Source organism: Entelurus aequoreus, linkage group LG07, assembly GCF_033978785.1.
Source record: "Entelurus aequoreus isolate RoL-2023_Sb linkage group LG07, RoL_Eaeq_v1.1, whole genome shotgun sequence".
In the NCBI taxonomy this organism is placed as follows: Eukaryota; Metazoa; Chordata; class Actinopteri; order Syngnathiformes; family Syngnathidae; genus Entelurus; species Entelurus aequoreus.
In genome coordinates, this window is record NC_084737.1 from 57476274 (window position 1) to 57499030 (window position 22757).

Here is a 22757-nt window from a genome sequence, read left to right on the forward strand (position 1 = left end):
AGACAGACAACATTCACACTCACATTCACACACTAGGGCCAATTTAGTGTTGCCAATCAACCTATCCCCAGGTGCATGTTGTTGGAGGAAGCCGGAGTACCTGGAGGGAACCCACGCAGTCACGGGGAGAACATGCAAACTCCACACAGAAAGACCCCAAACCCGGGGAACGAACCCAGGACCTTTGTATTGTGAGGCACATGCACTAACCCCTGTACCTCTGTGCTGCCCGATTCAAAATCAATACTTTTTAATAACATTGAGTGCTAAATCAAGGATTAACTACATTCTTCCATAAAAAAGATAAACAGCTGTGATACATTTCTGTATTACTTAAAAGAAAACAGGTTTTGTTAAATAAAATTCCACCAAAAAATGTTATCAAGTCAAATACAAATAAGGCAACAAGAGAAGTATCCCACATTTCTAAAACAAATCTGTACAGCAGATTTAATCATCTACATCAACAATATGATGTGCCTGAGTGGCTGCACAGGAAAGATTTATAAAAAAATAACAAATACATTTTGGTATTTTTTAATCAATTAAGAATTGTTACAAATAAGAATCACGATTCATTCGAAAATCTATTTTTTTTTGACAGCCCTAATAATTATACTCGAAAAATCTTTTGGGGTGTCTTGAATAGACACATTAGATTTACATGATTTCTTATGGGAAAATTTGCTTTGACTTTCGGAAACCGAGATACCAGTGCACTTATAATTTTAATACAAACTTTGTAATTAATTATATCAATTGAGCTCTCACTCAGTTGTAGATGCCGCTCTCTTGCTCTAAGGTCCTCCAGAACTTTGTGGTAGTGCTCCTTAAACGCATTGATGTCGGCGTCCAGGAATGCTGACGGGTCCTCCTCGGCATCTTTCTCCTCTTTTAGCTCTTTCAAACGTACATCTAGTAGCTCCACTTGTGGTTGCAGGGAAGCCAGGTGGGCTACCTCCTCCTGCAACATGGAAAGACAAGGTTTCACAACATGGGAAATATATTGTTTTCATTTCCCAAGTTCCAGTCATCTAGCTTGATGTTAGATCAGTTCTATTGTATGGGAATGTTTAAATAAAGGCCCTGACGCTAATTAGCAGGAAGACAAGCAGGAAATTGGGTGAGCAAAGCAAAAGCCCAAATGTAGAGAAAGGATTTTCTACACTTAAAAACAGATGCAAAGAATCATTTGTACATCCGACTAAAACAAAATATAAAGGGATCACGAGATGAGGAAGAGAACAACCACTAGGGTGTAAGCACCAGTAGATTTAGGCCTGGGTGATATACATTGTATCGATAAATTCAGGTATTGCAGATGGTTTATAAACATTTTTTTAAAATCAATGTTTTTCTCTCTTTTTTTCCGGCAGATTTTTTGCCCCCATGAGCTTCCGAAGCCCTCGCCCGCCCCTTACTTGCTTAGCAGAGATTTGACAAGCCTAGCGAAAATAGGCCAATGCTTATGCTAGCGAGAGCGAAAAGTTTGTTCCAAAGAAAAGAAAAGTGTATTTTGGTTTAGCGGCAACAGGCTGCATTGCAGTGTAACTACACACTGCAAAGTTTCTTTAAAAAAGTCAGCAGCCCAACAAACTTATTCCAGCATCTTAAACAGCATTGAGACTAGTAGGGGAAATGCAACTCTTTACGAGGCAAACAAGACCGCATAAACATACAAACTCCAGCTTACTGTGGTCGAATCATTTACACAGTGAATATGAAAATGTTGATACTGAAGTGAATTAATTAACTCATTATGTTTTGCATATAGTGAATGTTTATATTCGCCTTGGAGAAAGCAAACCACCAAGTTTAAGTAAATAGTGGTATTTCAATTTGAGCACACCCCTTAGTTTGACATTCGCAGGTGGATTGGATCACTTCTCGTAGGAAAGATGCCCTAATTGGGACTTCGAAATGCAAAAGTGGTAACCATATCCTTCAGAAAAAACTACCTGTCTAGCGCAATGCCAACATTTCAGTTATGACTTAAAGCAGTTGTTTTCCAGTCACTACACACAAACATCTCCTTACATGGTCAGGTTGTGCTGTCCTGCCATAAGCACACACCCATAAAGAGAAAGAAGGAATAAAAGATTGGTGGTTTGGCTTCTCCAGTCAGGAGTCCTTAATTTTTTTAACCTAGGTTCCTCCGGGTACCGCAGACCTGTTTAAAGACGCTCGCTTGTAATAAAGCAACTTTTGATTTAGTAAAGCGTCTTCGACGTCTCTTTTGATCCAGCCGCACTGCCGTGTCATCCTTCTGTCCGGACGAGGATGACAAGACCAGAAATATACTTCAATACCATGTATGATGAGAAAGGATAACAGTACACAGAGCAATGACTAAAGCATCCGTTGTGCACATCCAAACCGGACAGCTCTCACTGCTGCTGCTGCTGCAAAACTCTCATGGAATTATACCATTTGGAATTATACCAATATCATTTGTATTCATTTGTTTCTTTAAAAAGTAGGAAGAAAAAGAAAATCTAAAAAAAATTGTTAATACTATTTTTTGTGAAATAAATCTGAGATTTTATTTTTAAACTTTATCGCCCAGGCCAAAGTAGGTTATATTTAAATCAAGAGTAAATCCAATAAAAAATAACATGGCATACTCACAGAGAAGTACTGAGACAAATGGATGCATGCAAAAAGGAATTCAAACAATTATAATATTGAATTATAATAAAGAACACAATAATGATGAAACACACTACAAATAATTCACAACATGAAATATACCTACATACACATCTAGTACTTCTCATATATTCATTTATTTGTAGTAGCCCGCCACAAACAAAGTTGTTGCTCCCTGTTCGCCCTCGATCACAAATATATTATAAAGGGACTGTCAAACTTGTAGGTACAACTCAGCACAGTAGAGTAAATGGCATCGTAACGCCGCTTCTTAACACAGCTCATACGCACGTCATCTGCTGGAGAATAAGACGTAGTGTAAAGGTTCAGTGTACCAACTTAGCGTCATTGTTGCTATACTTAGCGAGTATTCAGAGCCCTTAAGGTTCTTCTTTTTCAAAAAAGTCACTAGCAATAAATCTAAGAACTTTTTTGGTCTTTCTGGACACTTTTGGAGACTCCAACATGATTAACATGCTGTAATTATTTCCTCATATCGCCACACAATAAAAGTGAACAGTAGCAGATTTTTGGTCCCGATCCTGTTTTGCTTTACTTAGTGGTATTGAAGTGTTTTTGACAATTGATGTTGCATATTTTAAATATAAGATTTTCAGCTAACTTGATCAAGTATGACACCTAGAAATGTGTTTTCATTTATCCTGTCACCACCGTCTATATGTATTTTAGTGTTTTTATTTTTTTAGAATACCAAATAATATTGTAATATTATATAATATAATATATTATAATATAATATCCATCCATCCATCCATCCATATTCTACCGCTTATTCCCTTCGGGGTCGCGGGGGGCGCTGGAGCCTTTCTCAGCTACAATCGGGCGGAAGGCGGGGTACACCCTGGACAAGTCGCCACCTCATCGCAGGGCCAACACAGATAGACAGACAACATTCATATATAATATGATATAATATAATAATAATAAAATGGCCACCTTTTTAATTTGTTTATTTCAACTGATTGTTTTTATTGTCTGCTGTACATGAACCATAGACAAAATGCAGTAGTGTCATATGAAAATAACACTATTTCTCCTCAACAAAAAAGCTATAACCTTATAGAAAAATTTAATTTCACACATTTGTATGCACGTACAACACTTAAGACCTTTAATACATTACTATATGGAATTAAATTATGGTATGGATTAATCAAAGAAATCCAAACCAGTTCTAATATGATCCAGTTTAAAAAAGTGTTCAAATTCAAAGTGGTTATGAAGTCAAAATAAGAAGAATCCCCAAGAACATTTTAAACTTTATTGAAAAATTGGAAAATCTTATTATTATGTGCTTTCAACTTATTTTACTATTTATTTAGAATCTTATTATTTATCATTTATGGAATACATTTTGTACAAATTTATAACAGGGATGTAAAAGGAAAAATCATTTAATTAGCTCTGCTTCTTCCTACTCTTTTCAGACAATGTTGTAATGACAAACTAAACATATGCGGTGTATCATATTGTAACTGTATCCATCCATCCATTTTCTACCGCTTGTCCCTTTCGGGGTCGCGGGGGGTACTGGAGCCTATCTCAGCTGCATTCGGGCGGAAGGCGGGGTACACCCTGGACAAATCGCCACCTCATCGCAGGGCCAACACAGATAGACAGACAACATTCACACTCCCATTCACACACTAGGCCCAATGTAGTGTTGCCAATAAACCTATCCCCAGGTGCATGTCTTTGGAGGTGGGAGGAAGCCGGAGTACCCAGAGGGAAAGCACGCAGTCACGGGGAGAACATGCAAACTCCACACAGAAAGATCCCGAGCCCAGGATCGGACCCAGGACTGTATGCATGTTAGAAATAAAAAAAACATAAATTAAGTTGCTTGTTCAGTGGGTTTTAACAGTAGAGGAATGATACGCGATGGGTCAGAAAGAAAAAGTTCTAGGACTGTTGCATCCACCCTGAAAATTCACTGGAGCAAACTCAATACTAGACGACATTAAAATGGCCCTGGTGATGGATGATTCAGGAAGAATCCTTTCAGAGTGCATTCAGACATGACAAAGACATTACCTCGCACTTGCACCATTAGAAGGGCTAAGTGATAGATTTCAAATGCTGCCAAGTTTGTGGCATTTTGTTTTGTAAAATTGTGTTTCTCTCGGACTGCTTGCTTGTTTGTACAGTTTGTTAAGTGCTTGTGGTTGAATTGTCTTCTATTTCCCTAAAAAACGGTTTGGTTGAGCATTTAGCTGACATTCTTCCAGTTAAGTGGATCTATTGCATGTGTACGGTATGTTAATACAACACAAATGCAACTGTTGGGTTATACTTTAGAAACTGATGCCAATGATGATGAAATTATGTATTTTTCTTTATTACGTTATAAACGAAACGATAAACTGTAAGTCTTTCATGGCATATATATATATATATATATATATATATATATATATATATATATATATATATATATATATATATATATATATATATATATATATATATATTGTATGTAGGGCTGTCAAACGATACAAATATTTAATAGTTAACTCAAAATTAATTGCAGATATATAAAATGTTTCCTCATTAATAATTGTACGTTTTTTAAACTATGACTGAGTTTGAGTTTGAGTTTCAGTTTGAGTTTATTTCGAACATGCAAGCATACAACATGATACATCACATTTTCCAGTTTCTCTTTTCAACATGTACGAAAAGGAGTAGGAAGAAGCAGAGTTTATTTAATCCTACCCCTTTTCTTTACATAACAGTTGCAAAACTCTTTTTGTTCACTTCCTGTTCACAATTTATTCACAATAAACTCCATAAGTAATCACAATTAAAAAAAAAAATAATAATAATAGTAAGACTTTAATAATAATAATTGATGAAGTAAGTCATATTTCATATGATGAGATAAGTAAGATTACTTTAAGAATGAATGAATGGATGGATGAAATAAATTGAGAATGTCATGGTTCTTCTTCTTTGTACTTTGTAAACACTTTAAGTTTGAAGAGTTTCTTGAAGTGGATCATATTAGTACATTGTTTGATTGCTTTGCTTAATCCATTCCATAATTTAATTCCACACTGATATACTGAAGGTCTTAATTGTTGTACGTGCAAACAAATGTTTTAAATTACATTTTTCTCTAAGATCATATTTCTCTGACTGGACAATATGTTTGCTTTATCAACATGTTTATTAAACATAATGCTTTTTTAAACAGCTCAACACAGAATGGACATAAAGACGCTTTTAATGACAATAACATAATGACCGCCAGTGCTTTGGTGTTTCCCCGACAAATTTTTGATTCCTGTTCTGGGAGTACTTGCTTTCAGAGGCGAAGAGCTACACTTCCATGTTTCGATACCAGTTTTGCACATTAAAAACACAAAATGTTGATTGTTACCATCATGGTTGGGTTGTCACGGATGGTTGGTAATGTAATGTGTGATATTTATACCTAAATAAATGCTTCTGATATTCTGTACATTACGTGTTGTACAATTTAATGGTATTCATATCATTGCATGACAATGTCTGAAATGTCTTTATGTATTGATAAAGTGTAATAGTCAGCCTTCTAAACCCATAGCCATATTCCTCAACTGATGTACTAACATTTATTTAGGTAAAAATATCAAAAGTTACATTAAAAAAAATATAATTGACTTTTAAAGCATGGTCGTAATGTAAGCCATTTTTAATTTTGGCTAGTGTAGTTGAACCGTATGTGAATTGTGCGCCACTAATTTGAAGCCAGAAGTGTACAATTGGTTCGAGAAGAGGTGTCTTGACATGTTGACGAAAGACAATAAAGACAATAAAAAGAGTGCCTCTCGACTTCTTGACTCCTTTCTGCTGAGCTTTTATCCCATCTTCCTAAACCAGTTACAGTAACAAACTACATTTTATGTTATCAATGCACTCAACTGTAATCTAAACACGGAAGTGAAGCTCCACCTCTCCGAATGCAAGCGCGCCAGCAAACGTTTGCTGCTCACGGTATTGGACCTAGGATTTCCATATATGTACCCTTTTCTTTCTACATTTCTGCTCGCTATTGTTTCCTTGCTTGTGGCTCAACAGTAAATAAACGCAGCTAAATGTTCCCATGCTACAGAATGGACCAAGGGTCGGACAAGACATGTATTCGTTAAAGGCGCATCAAAAAAATTAGTGCAGTTAAAGGAACTTATACTTAACGCGTTATAATCGCGTTAACTTTGACAGCCCTAAAAGATACATTAAAAACAATTTTGGAAACCACCAGAAACACAGTACACCCCAAACTTTAACTAGTCATGTGTTCTCTTAACTTCACAAATCGCTTCATGCTTGTTAAATAGCTTTACACTCACTCTGCATCGGTCCAGCTGCACCTTGAGCGTCTCAGCTTCTAATGATGGTGGCAGTTGAATCTTGAGCCAGTTTTCACTGGTGTCCACTGACTGCACGCACTGCTCGTACAAGTTGTAGAATGCCAACACCTGAAAGTACACACACACACACACACACACACACACACACACACACACACACACACACACACACACACACACACACACACACACACACACACACACACACACACACACACACACACACACACACGCGCGTGTAAGAGGTAAGTTCAAATAAAGGTGAGACAAGATTCCCACGAGACAAGAAAAATCCATGCTCCATCTGTCTGGGCTCACAGGCTATTTCCCTGATATGCCTGCGGGAACAAACTCAATCAGCAACAGCCTCAGATGGAGTCATCATGTCACACTTGACCTCTTCAGATGGATACAAATGAAGTCCATGCAGTGCGAGAGGCTTGGAAGATATACTCACGCTCACAAGGCAGTAATAAATAATTTGGACAAAATAATGACCAAAAGTAAATCAATAAAATAAAAAAAAATTGTTGATTCTGACAGATACATAATACATCTTATGATGATGTTTTCATGCACTAAAACAGTCAGGTTCACAAAATAGTTGTCCTCATGTCCTCATTTACATGCACTATCTGCGACTCCATCGTTGTGTCAAATGCTGTGTGGCTTTGAAACCCTTGGGGGCGATTTTAGGACATTTAGCTGTTTGCGTTTCTCAAAGAGGAGAATGCTACAAAAATTGACCAACATTTGCGGCAAGAACATGCCATGACTGCCCTTGACTTTTTACTTGTTAATGGACAAGGGATGTAACAGTAAACGGTATAATGATAATTTGCGATAATTCCCAATGGTTAGTAATACCGTTACATTTTTTTTAATGACCAAAAAAACGTCATTTATTAATGCATTTTCGGCAACACGAAGTGCATGCGCACTAGTGTCGTTTGGCTTGATAATCATGGCGGACTAAGCACACGGATTTTGCTGCAGAGATTTCTCCTCGGATTAAACAGAGCCAAGCGCTTGGTTTAACGTCATTTTCCCTCGCTTCCCGCCGTGTGTTTAAGAGCGCACTGCTGTGTTTGGATGGAGACAGGTGTGGACAATATTGGAGACAAACGCACTTGTCCCCACACTAAAACTATACAGCGAAGGAGAAAACTATTTCATGTTTTGCAGCAGGCGATGTGTCGTGAACGTTGTCCCAACTTGTTTATAAAGTCTTTACTTTGTTGACTGGGATGCTCACTCCTCCTTTATTTAACTGCAAACTGTATCAGTGTTCAAATAACATCAATACTAGCTATAATGTTTTGTCATCTCATCGAATTGAACGCAGGCGGTGAAGATTGTGTATTCGATGTGTGAGGTATCATTCCGGGGTTTTTTTTGTTGGCCAAACTGTTGCACTGAAACACTAGGGAGACGTTGGAGAAGAACAAAGCTTGTTTATTAGACTTCATCTTCATTAGCCAAACTGCTTTGTGTTTTATTTTGATATCAAAAAAGTAAACACCAGGTTTTGTTTGCATCAATTGTGTTTTTTTTCATGTCACTTCAAAAATCATTCATGTGACATCATTTTGTTAATGTGTTATTGTGTAGAGTTAATTCCTATACGACCTATTTCTGCTCAAACTCATAATGGATCTGTCCCGATACATCATCTACAAGATGTACATAACTTTAAAAAAATAAAATAAAAAAACTCTCTCTATCTAAATGTAAAAATAGAGATAAAGGCATCATGTAATGACAAGAAGCTGACAAGTTGATGTTATTAAAGAATAAAAAAACCTAATTGTTGTCTATAAATACATGGATAACGTTTATCTATAGTCTTTTTATTAGACATTACATATGACATGATGGTATTACGTCCACACCCCAACACTGCTTTACTTAACAATCAGTAATCATGATTTCAATATTGATAACAATAATCATAGTTATTACTTTGGCCATAATTGGCAGCCCGAGATCTCATACATGAACATATATATATATATATATATATATATATATATATATATATATATATATATATATATATATATATATATATATATATATATATATATATATATGTATATATATATATATATATATATATATATATATATATATATATATATCTATATATATATATATATATATATATATATATATATATATATATATATATATATATATATATATATATATATATATATATATATATATATATATATATATATATATATTTATTAGGGCTGCAACAACTAATCGATTAAATCGATTATAAAAATAGTTGGCGATTAATTTAGTCATCGATTCGTTGGATCTATGCTATGCGCATGCCCAGAGGCAATTTTTATTTTTTATTGTGTTTTTTTATAAACCTTTATTTATACACTGCAATATGTACAAACAGCTGAGAAACAATAATCAAAATAAGTATGGTGCCAGTATGCTGTTTTTTTTTCTCCAATAAAATACTGGAAAGGATAGAAATGTAGTTTGTCTCTTTTATCCGATTATTAATCGAATAATCGAAGTAATAATCAACAGATTAATCGATTATCAAATGAATCGTTAGTTGCAGCCCTAATATTTATATATATATATATATATATATATATATATATATATATATATATATATATATATATATATATATATATATATATATATATATATATATATATATATATATATATATATATATATCTCCTGCCTCGAAATAAAATAAGGTTTGCCTTGGTGCCCTTCTAACTTGCCTTGGTGCCCCAAAATATGAGCCCTCCTTTAAGGCAACACTTGCCTTGACCTTAAAAAGTTAAAATTCGAGGCCTGAACTATTACTGGTAGATGTCATACATTCGCATTTGAAAATAGGGACATTTCCTAGGAAATGAGGGAGAATAAATAAATTATTGGCTTTCCGCTTAAAGGCCTTACAGGCTGCGGTACTTTCAGTATTAGTATCTTTTAGGACTCTCTTAGAACAGGCTAATTTGACAATTTGATTTGGAGGAGTCCATTATCAAACTTGCAGTCAAATTGGCATATAATGAAATCCCCGTGTAAAACAGGTGTGTTGGGAGGATGCTGTCGTCTCTTGTGGGATTTGCTGTAAATTTAAACCAAGGGATGCAAAGCGGCAAGGTGAGCTTGCGCTCCTGTGTGCTGCCGTGTGTTCTGGAGGTGTAGTTTTGATGAGTTTGCTCAGGCAGCAGACCTCCCTCACTACTGCCTTCTGCCAAAGGTAATGATTCTTCTGAAGGATAACCTACAGAAACCTTGTTACATATTTTACTTCCTCTAGACCAGGGGTCGGCAACCCGCGGCTCCGGAGCCGCATGTGGCTCCTTGACCACTCTGATGCGGCTCAGCTACATACATGCCGACCCCCCCGATTTTCCCAGGAGACTTATGGATCTCAGTGTCTCTCATAGAGTACTCCCAGGGAAAAAATAATCCTATTTACACTCTAATTACTAAATAAAGGGCGTGCCCTAATTGCACTGCAGTAATTGTCCTCTATAGCATTTACATACAGCGTGCCAGTCCAGCCACATGTTGCATGTTGTTATTACTTGCACACACAGGAGACAGCAAAGCATACTTACTCATCAGCCACACAGCTTACACTGACGGTAGCCGTATCAAACAACTTTAACATTGTTACGTTACAAATATGCGCCACACTGTGAACCCACACCAAAAAAGAATGAAAAACACATTTCTGGAGAACATCCCACCGTAACACAACATAAACACAACACAACCATTACCCAGAATCCCATGCAGCCCTAACTCTTCCGGTCTACATTATACACCCCCGCTACCACGAAATCCCCCCACACATCAACCCCCCCCCTCTCCGTGCGTTGGTTGAGCGGAAGAGTTAGGGCTGCATGGGATTCTGGGTATTGGTACCGTCAGTGTAAGATGTGTGGCTGCTGAGGTAGTACGCCTTGCTGTCACTTACGTGAGCAAGCTGAAATTGCATTCTACGTGTGGTCGAGCAGGTACACTGTTAGGGCAGACTGTAGAGGGCGCAAAATGCAGTGTCATCACGCTCTGATATTCGGGAGTCTCCCGGGAAAAATGAGAGGGTTGGCAAGTATGACGCTATCAAGCGCCATTCATTCAAAACTCGCGGGCTGCACTAACATCAAATTTCCACATTAAAGTGCGTGCCGGTGCGTGTGTCGGAGACCCCTGGTTAACATAGCACAAAGCATTTAAGCTTTGTATGCGGTGTTTTTCATTTTAAATTTAAAATGTTTTTTTGTGGCTCCCATTACTTTCTTTAATTTGTGAAACTTGCCAAAATGGCTCTTTGAGTGGTAAAGGTTGCCGACCCTGCTCTAGACCTACTCAGTATAGTTCGTAGAAGTTTCCGTAACGGTAGTGTCTTTTTACGGGGTGGGGTTGTTGGCCCCACGCCCAACCCCCAACCTGGAGGACCAGGTGCTGTTTTTTGTCTGGACTCTACCTGGAATACCTGCCCGACATGGTTGAACCAGCTGGGGGCATAGCCCCCGTCGGTATAGCTATCCGGGTCACAGAGACACGCAAGGTTCCCCACCACGACAAGGTAACAGCACAAGGGGTGAACATAAATGTGTCCAAAACACAAATGATGTGCATTAATGCCACTCCAGATGTACCAATCACAGTGAATGGACACGCTCTTGACTATGTTGAGAACTTTACCTATCTGGGAAGTCTCGTCAGTAAGGACAACGCTGCACAAAAGGACATTAGAGCAAGACTCGGAAAGGCACAGGGGGCTTTTGCTAGGCTACACACCATCTGGAAGTCCAAGCAATATAGCTTCAGAACAAAGGTCCGACTTTACAACAGTAATGTAAAATCTGTATTGTTGTACGGCTCGGAGTGCTGGCGAGTAACATCCTACGACATGAAAAAAGTCGAAGCCTTCCTCAGAAAACTCTGTCGAATCTTCTGGCCCGAGAAAATATCCAATGCACATCTACACAAGAAAACCAAGTGCAACAGTGTGGTGCTAGAGATCAAATGCCGCCGATTCCAATGGCTTGGGCATGTTCTGAGGATGGACCAAGACCGCATCCCCAAGATCGCACTACGTTGGACTCCACCTGGGAAAAGGAAGCAAGGCCGGCCCAAGAACACATGGCGGCGTACGGTGACAGCTGAGCTGAAGGAGATGAACCTCAAGACAGGTCCAGATGGAGGCAGATCGTCAAAGTCTTTGTCCCGTCAGGGACGAAGAGGATTAAGTAAGTGAGTAAGACCTACTCAGTGGCCTAGTGGTTAGAGTGTCCGCCCTGAGATCGGTAGGTTGTGAGTTCAAACCCCGGCCGAGTCATACCAAAGACTATAAAAATGGGACCCATTACGTCCCTGCTTGGCACTCAGCATCAAGGGTTGGAATTGGGGGTTAAATCACCAAAAAATTATTCCCGGGCGTGGCACCGCTGCTGCCCACTGCTCCCCTCACCTCCCAGGGGGTGAACAAGGGGATGGGTCAAATGCAGAGGACAAATTTCACCACACCTAGTGTGTGTGACAATCATTGGTACTTTAACTTTAACTAGATAGTTAGGTTTGGACATATACTCAGCGCTCAGCCAGAGTCGAAGTCAACCTTGTGGTGGGCTAATCCGAGGACCTCACTAAACCATCCAATTTCTACTGTGTTGATTTGTTTATCTGAGTGTTTAAGTCTTTTTATTTGAGGAAAAAAAGTCATAAATTAGATCTGCTTATTTGTGGGTATCATTATTAGCTGCGCTCTTAAAAACACAACAACAACGAATTCCGGTTGGGCATGGACGGTGATGGGCGTTGTTAGCGGGGGCTCCATGGAAATGTGACCTTTTTTATGTATTATTGGCACTTTTGCTAACTCCAGTTGTCAACTATACCATATTTTTTACTAATCAGCTTCTTCTTTGTAAATTGCGCCTCAGAATTCTGCAATGTCTGGCCGAGGGAAATCCGACAAGCCAGGCCACGTTAAGCCTTGTGCGTCTCTGGATCCAGATATCATGGAGGAGTCAGTTGTCGACTCTGCCCTTTTAAGGAGCATAAGTCAGAAAATGGACAATAATGCGAGCCCACATCCTCGACAATCTTAAATCCGTTTTCAGAGGAGAGATAGCGGCTGTTATGGAGTCATTCGAGAGCATTCTCTCGTCCCATAGCGGGGCCATCGCTAGCCTGGAGCTTGCTGCTAATGCTAATGCTAGCGAGCTGACTGTACTCCGCGCTAGCTTCAACAAGCTAACTGCCACTGTGAATCTCCTCTCTAAAAAAATGCGATGATCTGGAGGGCTGCTAGAGGTGGAATTACATCCCATTGGTGGGCCTTCTTGAGGGCTGTGAGGGTCCCCGTCTGACTGAGTTCATCGCTCAATTCTTGCAGGAGGTCCTGAAGCTTGACGACAAGCCTATGTTGGAACGTGCTTACCGGACCATGCGTGCGAGGCCTAAAGATGGCGAAACTTCTCTGCCACTCGTTGTAAGAGTTAATTTATTTAAAGTCCGGTGAGGTTTCTCCGCTATCTTATATGGGAAAGAGGATTTCAATTTTTCCCTACTTCACTACGGCCATGCCTCAATGTCTCAACGTGAGGTTTGATCTTCTTTTCCCGGCGACGTTGCGGATCACCCACAGATTCGATTATCCAACAGGGGAGGCGGATTTTGTGGACAAAAACATTAAAATGGGAGTTGCCCCAGATTCGATCGAGGAGGCATGCTGGCTGGCTGCCGCCATTTTGGAGCTAGAAGACTACAAATCCCAGAAGTGTGAGATATCTTGTCTTTCTTATCGATTGTAGGTAATCTTCTTGCAGGAGACTCATTTTAAACCTTCTGATAAATTGAGGCTGAGGACAGGATAGATAGGACAGACTTACCACTCTTTATTTTCGGGCAAATCGGGGGGAGTTGCTATTTTGCTACATGGATCTGCTTCTTTCGTACACTCGAAAAGTATTTCTGATTCCAATGAGATGTGTTGTATCGTCACTGGCCAGAATTCCTTTTTCAAACGTTTTTTTCAGAATCTCCCTGACTTGTCAAAGTACTATTTAATTCAAAGAGGAAACATTAACTGTTGGCTTGATCCCGAGCTTGATCGCTCATCACCCAGAACTTGCCCACCATCAAGGTCCGCTAAGATAATTCAGTCTTTTATGGTAGAATTTTCAGTTTCAGACATCTGGCGTTTTTTAATCCTTCTAGAAAACAATACTCTTTCTTCTCTAATGTCTGTCTCACTTTCACCCGCATTGATTACGTTCTAGTTGACCATAAATTACTTTAATCTATTTGCAAACGAGCACCATGGCGTCCAAATATACGATTACTTTTAAATAAGACTTTGTAGATTTTGTTTCTCATCAAATCGATTTTTTTGTGCTCTTGAACAAGACTCCCAGGATGTCGGCTTCTGTACTCTGGGAGTCGCTGAAGGCATACATTGGGGGTGGGGGTGGTGTGTGTTTGTGTGTGTGTGTGTGGGGGTGGGGGGTGGGGGGGGGCTTAAATTAATATCCTAAACAAATTATGAGAAAAAACTCAGGAAGAATAAACTGATCAGTCCTTGTGACAGGCCGTGCTTCTGAACAAATGCTCTGTTCAAGATCTCACTTCTATGAACATGGCTTTTAGCTCATCAACTACGCCACATATCAGCATTCCATTGTATTACGCAGATTCAATCCAATTCAGGTATAGTTACGGATGATCTTGAAATCAATAATGTATTTAGGAATTTCTATGAGCTTGATAATTTTTTTTGCCAATCTGGACATCCCATCAGTTGATCAATCCGCTTTGGTAGATTTAGAGAGACCAATTACTTTTGCGGAATTAAATGTTGCAGCGTTATCACTACAAAATGGATAATCCCGGGAGCCCATGGCTATTTTACCGAATTTTAAAAGATTTTTTGGCATAAGCAACACCCCCTATTATTGGACATGTATAATTAATCGTATGAATCTGGTCCCCAACCGCAAACGCTCAACCAAGCTTACATTTTTTTCTCTAGAAAAAAATGACTATCCAACTTGCTGGCTTTATGTCGAAGTACCCTTCTATTATTAACGCAGATCAAACCCGGTTAATTCGGAATAGGCACTCCTTTTCTAATCTTCGACGTCTTTTCAATATGTTGTATGATGTGCCTGCTCTTAACACTGAAAAGGCAGTGATATCTATGGATGCTAAAAAGGCATTCGATCGAGTGGAGTGGAAATATCTACTTTATGTTTTGGAGAGATTCGGCTTTGGTAACAGTTTTATTTCATGGATTAAGCTCATAAATTAATCTCCTGAGGTCTCGGTGAGGAGAAATTATATTCAATTTGAATGTTTTTACCTTTACCGTTCCATGAGCCCATTGCTTTTTGCTATTGCCATTGAGCCTCTGTCAATAGTGCTTTGTATCAAACCCGCTTATTACAAGCATATGTAGACACAATGTGCAGGTAAAAGACTTTGTCTATGCAGATGACCTCCTTCTAATTGTCTTGGATGCCTTGAGTACTCTCCAAGCTTTTGGACATGTGTCTGATGTTACAAATTGAACTTGTGGAAAAGTGAAATATTTCCTTTAATTTCTGCTGCTAAGAAATGTCTTCTGCACAATTTTCCCTTTAATAAAGGTTTACATACTTGCGTGTCCAGGTCACACATTCACTGGCAGAGGTTTATAAAGCCAACTTTGTTCCACTGTCCAGAATCCAGGGAGGTTTTGATTGTTGGTCCTTACCTAATTTATCTACATTGTCAACTCTATTAAAATGAACATACTTCCACGATTTCCTTATTTGTTCCAGTGTATACTACTTTTTCTCCTTCAGTCCTTCTTTCGTAAATTAGATAGTCAGATTTTAGACTTAATTTGGAATAAAAGGACTAACAGGTTACATAAGCAATACTTGCAGAGACCTAAATCATCATGAGGATTAGCACTACCAAATTTTAGGTTTTAGTACTAGGTCACAAACATTAGAATTCTAAAATAATGGCTGCAATATCAAGCATTTGATCATCCTCTGTTATTGCTAATTAAAGGCAAATTAATATCTTAGGGCTCTGGTTCACCCTCCCATTCACTCATCAACATTAATGTTATGAAAAATCAAATCGTAAAAACCTAATTTAGGATCTGGGTACAGTTTAAGCGCAAGTTTGGCTTGCAGACTATTTCTAGTCTAGCACATATCACTGCTAATCATGCTTTTCCTCCTTCTCTTGTCGATAATGCCTTTTTAGGATGGTAAAGTCTGGCGATCAACAAAATTAAAGACTTATAAAGTTTTAGATCTCTAAAGATACGCAGTTTTGTCCGTAATACTTTCCCTAGGTTTACAGATTTGCCGACTGACACAGTTTTAGACGTGTTTCTGACACCGCTTTCAACTTTAAAAGGATTAATTACACGTATTTATAACCAATGTTTTTCTTTTGTGCACCGAGTCTCTAAATTTAATAAAGTCACTTTGGGAGGAGGATTTAGGAATGACTCTATTTTAGGATAGCTGGACAGAGATTTTAGGTAGAGTTCAAAAGTCTTCTATTTGTGCAGGACACAGCCTCATCCAAAGTAAGCTAATACATCGTACTTATTATACCAAGGTTCGACTAACTAACATGTATGACGGAAGACCTGAATCGTGTGATCGATGCCAACAGTCTCCAGCTAACTCTGCCCATTCCTGTGCAGTTATTGGACATAAATGATTAATACTTTGTCTTGGTAATTGGCGAAAAGATTGAACCGAATCCTATAAGTGGACTATTCGGGGTAGCCCCTCTGTCATCTTCTCTCAGCAAATCCAAAAAGAATATGGTGGCTTTCACTACTTTGTTAGTTAAAAGAATTATTGTGCTTAACTGGAAGTCTGCAGCGCCTCCCTACCACACCCACTGGATCAGAGATATTCTTTATTTCCTTGAATTGGAGAAAATTAGGCTGACATTGAATGGTTGTTTGGTAAAATTTCAAGAAGTATCAGTGCTTTCTTAAAATATGTAAAGGAAACTTCCTTCTACATGCTCCAATCTTCCTTAAATTTTAGAAGGTGGGTCTGGGTGTTGGGTGGGACGAAACTGAATGACTACTGCAGCGCCTTTCTTGCCCTCTTGTGGTGAAAAACTATAACAGGAAAAACCTCCATATACAGTACATTCTCCAATCTTTCTGGAATTTTTGATGGTGGGTCAGGTTGTTGGGTGGGTCAGTACTTCAGTGCCATTATCGCCCCCTTGTGGAAAACATTTAGAACTGTTATAACTTCCTTTCACATGGTCCGATGTTCCTGAAATTTTTGATAGTGGGTCGGGGATACAACTGCATGACTACTGTGGCACCTTTATTGCCCCCTTGTGGTGGAAACATAAACGACGTAACTTCCTTACACATGCTCCGATCTTCCTGACATTTTTGGTGGTGGGTCAAGGCATCGGGAAGGACGTCTTTAATTATTATTATATTTATTTATTTATTTGGGAAGATGGGGGAAAAAGAACATTTAATTTTGCATTGTTTAAAGTTTAAAGTACCAATGATTGTCACACACACACTAGGTGTGGCGAAATTATTCTCTGCATTTGACCCATTGCCCTTGATCACCCCCTGGGAGGTGAGGGGAGCAGTGGGCAGCAGCGGTCGCCGCGCCCGGGAATAATTTTTGGTGATTTAACCCCCAATTCCAACCCTTGATGCTGAGTGCCAAGCAGGGAGGTATTGGGTCCCATTTTTATAGTCTTTGGTATGACTCGGCCGGGGTTTGAACTCATTGCATTTCCGTTAACTTTGTGTCAAAACATTTCAATAAACAAATGTTTAAAAAAACAAATAAAAAACAAAAACAACGATCAGTCAACTATGGGCAAAATATAACAAATCAGATTCAACTATGAAAAATGTATTTAATTGTAAATGAAAAAATATTAATAGGTTCTCAACAGTATTTTAATTTAGGGAGAGCATGAAAAAATGTCTTCTGGGAGAGGCATGACAGAAAATAATTGAGAACTACTTTGTTACAACGATGTTGCAGAGCCGGCTGATTGTATATGTACGTGAGAGGAATGAAAAAAATTTGGATTACAGGAAAATAGGGAAAAATATGTGAGTTCCATGGTTTAAATCATTGGTAGTGTAGAGAGAGAGGTATGGTGGAAGCCGGTTAGTCAAATAGATAACAAACTGTAGATTTCTACTTCTTTTACTCTCAGGGCATTCAATCGATCGCAACTGAACTGTTGAAGTTGTCTAAGAAGATGTTTCGCCTCTTATCCAAGTAGGCTTCATCAGTTCATGCTCATAGACTTAGATTGGTCAGATCAGGTCTGGTATCTAGGTGTGATCTAGTTTTCTTAGAAAAACGAAAAAGTCCAGTTGCGGTCGATTGAATACCCTGGGGATACAATGACTTGGATGAATGATAACATCCATGTGGTCGGTAATGTTTTAATGTGTGGTTAAATGACGTCTGCTTTGGTTGTTGTGGTTATGGTGATCCTCAAAGACATGTACTGTAGTGCCTGCAATACTTTTGGTATTACTTAAAACTCCAAAACAAAGGCAGCAAAAGTAAAATTAATTTAAATATATAGAGAGAGTGTGTGTGTGTGCGTTTACCTTGGTCTGGTAGGCCAACCATACAAGCCTGTCTGCCAAAAGTGCACAGAAGCCCACCCAGCGCTGGTTTAACTGCTCGGCTGCCTGAGCAATGTCCTCAGCCCGAGTTCCCTCTGGTGGGGAAAAGTGAGGCAGATTTCATCAAGAAAGTGAGAGTCAACACACAAATACACAAGCACACATACGCCCACTGCTCCCCTCACCTCCCAGGGGGTGATCAAGGGTGATGGGTCAAATGCAGAGAGTAATTTCGCCACACCTAGTGTGTGTGTGACAATCATTGGCACTTTAACTTAACTGATAATCCATGCACACTCGTTACCAACATATATTGGGTGTAACTAAGAGATTTGTTAAAAGGTATCAACAGAATCATTCCACGGCAAATGTAAAAGTAGAAATAATAATAATAATAATAATAATAACTGGGATTTATATAGCGCTTTTCTAAGTACCCAAAGTCGCTTTACATGTAGAACCCATCATTCATTCACACTTGGTGGTGGTAAGCTACTTTCATAGCCACAGCTGCCCTGAGGTAGACTGACGGAAGCATAGCTACCCCAGTATGAGGGTTATTTATTGTTCCATTGATACTTGATGTTAGGATGTATGTTCATTTAAGGTCAAATGGCGATTTCTGACAAAATTGATAAATTAATAATTATTACTGTTGTAATATGTGTGGTTTTACTTGCTTTTTACTTATTTGTACTGTAAAGCACTTTGTGCACCATTGTGATGTTGTAAGGTGCTATACAAATAAACCTTGATTGATTGATTGAAGCTGAGCAACAGCTTGGTACTCATAAGTTGAGGTACAACTGTAGTTGACACATAAATACATTACAGTGAGTCAACATTAAAAAAATGGAGGTATCCGAATTGTGCTGAGATTTTGCACTGACTTGGTGGAATTACCACTAAACATAACCGATTTTAGAAAAACAGAATATCATTCAAAAAACAAGCATTTAAATGTTCACATGTTGACAACAAGCAAGCAATCAGTGAGCAGCATGTCATGAATATTTTCATGAAACATAACATTAATGCAATGAAAGCAAACATTTAACAAGTATGATTCCTCTACCACTAAAACTCACTGAATAAGCCCAGTAGCAGATATAAATGTTCACACCTACAGTAAAATTCTTTACTTTCATACCAACATCATCCATATACACCTTGTATATGCATAAAAAGGGCAAAAAGATTTAAGAGGTTAATAAAACCACTCACATCCTCACTGCGTTTTATAAACATCTAATGTGGCTTTGTATAATGTCAACATCATAAAAAGTCACTGTCTAAATTCTTCTGGCTCATATCTACAAAGACAAGATCTTGAAAATATGTATTTCCGTGCAAATAAACGATCCTGGAGAAAGATTGTGACATGCTTTGATTGGGCGAAGGTTAGTGAGTTGGCGGGAATAAAAGACAAAAATGTAAAAGTATAAATGGAATGAATCTTTGACAGCCCCAACAAGGGCAGCGAAGAGCACGGATTAGACTCTCTAATGGTGTTTCTATGGTAACAAGGAGGGAAGGTGGGACAGGGGGAAGAGTTGCCATGGGGACAGACAGGGTGCGCGTTGAATGGGTATAAATTTGTGTGCATGCACGATACCTTGCTCAACCAGTGTCTGAGCGGTGCGCGTCGCTTCTTGGAGCTTTCGGTACTTCTCTGGACGTTCTCGTTCTATCAGCTTCAGCAAAGAGTGACAAGAAACAAGAGATTCAGGGTTAACAAACTTTATCCATCGCAACGATTTTTGGTGTGTTTACTGACAAAAATAAAAACAGTCAACCATGTTTGTGTAAGTTTATTATAACAGAGAAAGACAAAATGCAAATACATATATGAACTAAGAGACTTAATTATATGTATTTTTCCTGACTATAAAACTCAACAGTGCGCCTTGTAACCCGGTGCGCCTAATGTAAGGAACAAGTTTGATTGAGCCTACCCACCTCGAAGCTATTTTATTTGGTACATGGTGTATTGATAAGTGTGACCAGTAGATGGCAGTCAAACATAAGTGATAAGTGTAGGCTGCACTGTGATGGCAATATGACTCAAGTAAACAACACCAACATTTTATATGATCCATTGAAAATATAGAACATTACACACGGCGCTCAAAAATCCATCAAAATGTTTTAGTACGATTTTTGTAAGCTATGAAGCCGCACCGCTTCAAGGATTGTACTGTGCTTCAACATACGAGTATTATTATGGTGTGTGTATGAGGTAAGACATATTATCTGGCGTTTTGTTTCGCAATATTATGCAAAAGCAACTTTTCTTACCTTCTCGTACCTGCTGATCTGTATTTGGGATCTCCATAAATCCTGAAAAATTGCGCGAGTCCAACTTTGTAGTCCGTGCCGTAGTCGATAATCTTCTTCTTTTTCCCTGTCTTCTTCTTAGGGTAAATTCATCCTCCGCTGTTGCCATTTCGAATATAAAGTAGCATAAAGTTCTTACTTAGATCTGTCAGTAGACTCGCTATGAAAGCGCTAAAAACTACCAGTGTAGTGAGTTTACATTATTCACCCAAGGAACTTTAGTTATTAGAGAGTTCCAGTCGGACGGTTTTTCAAGGGACACATTTCCGGCGTTGTTGCACTAGTGAGCCATGGATGAGAAGATGCTGCTCCATTATTGATTTAAGTAAAGTCTGAATGTCATTAAAACAGTTATCTCTATCTTTTGACACTTCTTCCCTTCCACTCCTGTCCTTGCACGCTACACCGCTACAACAAAGATGACGGAGAAAAGACACTGCTGAAAGTGAGCCACGTAAATAAGACCGCCCACAAAACGGCGCATCCGGAAGAGACTGTCAGAAAGCGGCTTGAAGATGATCTGTAAAACATAATCTATGCAACATTTTGACCAAAGAACCACCATTTCATGTTATGTAGACCACAAGGAAGTGTTTTACGTTCAGAAAAATATCATAAAGTGACCCCTTTAATGAGCCTTATAATCCGGTGCGCCTTTTGTATGCTCATCGGCAGTGCGCCGATGAGCAGTGCGCCCTATGGTCCAAAAAATACGGTATTCATTTAACAATATGTTTATTAGTTTTGGTAAAATGGTTTAAACCTGCTCTTCATCATACTTACTGACAATATTTTATAAGAAGACACTATTAAGTGTCTTTAAAATTGAACTTGAACTTTCATCATATATGCAATGTTTTTCAAGTTTTGGGGGCCCGCTCGAGTTAAGTTCTGGTAAAATTCAAAGATGAAGTGATAGTCATACCTCAATTACTGTATCATGCAACATCCAAAGAACATGCAGTGGCGGGAAAAAGTGTTTGATCCCCTGCGTATTTACCCCTTACAAAGATATTAACTGTAGTAAACAAAGCAGGTAGAACAATGTGTTACAATATAATACCGTAGTTTCCGGACCATAGGGTGCACCGGATTATAAGGCGCACTGCCGATGAGCAGGTCTAGTCAGGTTTTTTATTAGAAATGGCAACAGCGGAGGATGAATGGCCCATAACAAGAAGATAGAGAAAAAGGGTGACATTTTGCGGTCCTTATACACACACCATAATACTACTTGTATGTTGAAGCACAATTTGTCTGTCTACAGTAGCCGTAATGCTCCGACAAGCCATCAAGCGGTGAAGCTTAATAGATTACCAAAGTCGTACTAAAACATTTTTACAGGTTTTTGAGCACCGTTTGTAATGTTCTGTATTCTCAATGGATCTTTTAACGTTTTGGTGTTGTTTACTGGCCTCATCTTGCAGTCTACACATATCTCTTATGTGTGACTGCCATCTACTGGTCACACATCATTACACCACGTACAAAATAAAATAGCTTTGAGGTCGGTAAGCACAACCAGAATTATTCTGTACATTAGGCGCACCGGTTTATAAGGCGCACTGTCAATTTTTGAGAAAATGAAAGGATTTCAAGTGCGCTTTATGGTACGAAAAATACGGTACTTCTGTGGCAGTGTCAGTGACAAACATTTAACACATAACGTTGTGTTTTGTCAAAGGCACCGCTTATGAGTTATAATCATAACGATATTGGTATCTTTGTTGAAT

General features: G+C 38.6%; 1 protein-coding gene across 6 annotated transcripts in view; it reads right to left on the reverse strand.

Annotated features, from left to right (window-relative positions):
* The window catches only part of dmd (dystrophin), a 565648-nt gene that overhangs the window by 261318 nt on the left and 281573 nt on the right, over nt 1–22757 (reverse strand). For all 6 annotated transcript variants that reach the window (XM_062054060.1, XM_062054059.1, XM_062054057.1 and 3 more), the window contains 4 exons: nt 20303–20381; nt 18670–18782; nt 7005–7133; nt 772–964 (listed from right to left, as the gene is read on the reverse strand). In XM_062054060.1, the coding sequence (XP_061910044.1) occupies nt 772–964; nt 7005–7133; nt 18670–18782; nt 20303–20381 (514 nt within the window). The remainder of the gene's footprint in view (nt 1–771; nt 965–7004; nt 7134–18669; nt 18783–20302; nt 20382–22757) is intronic.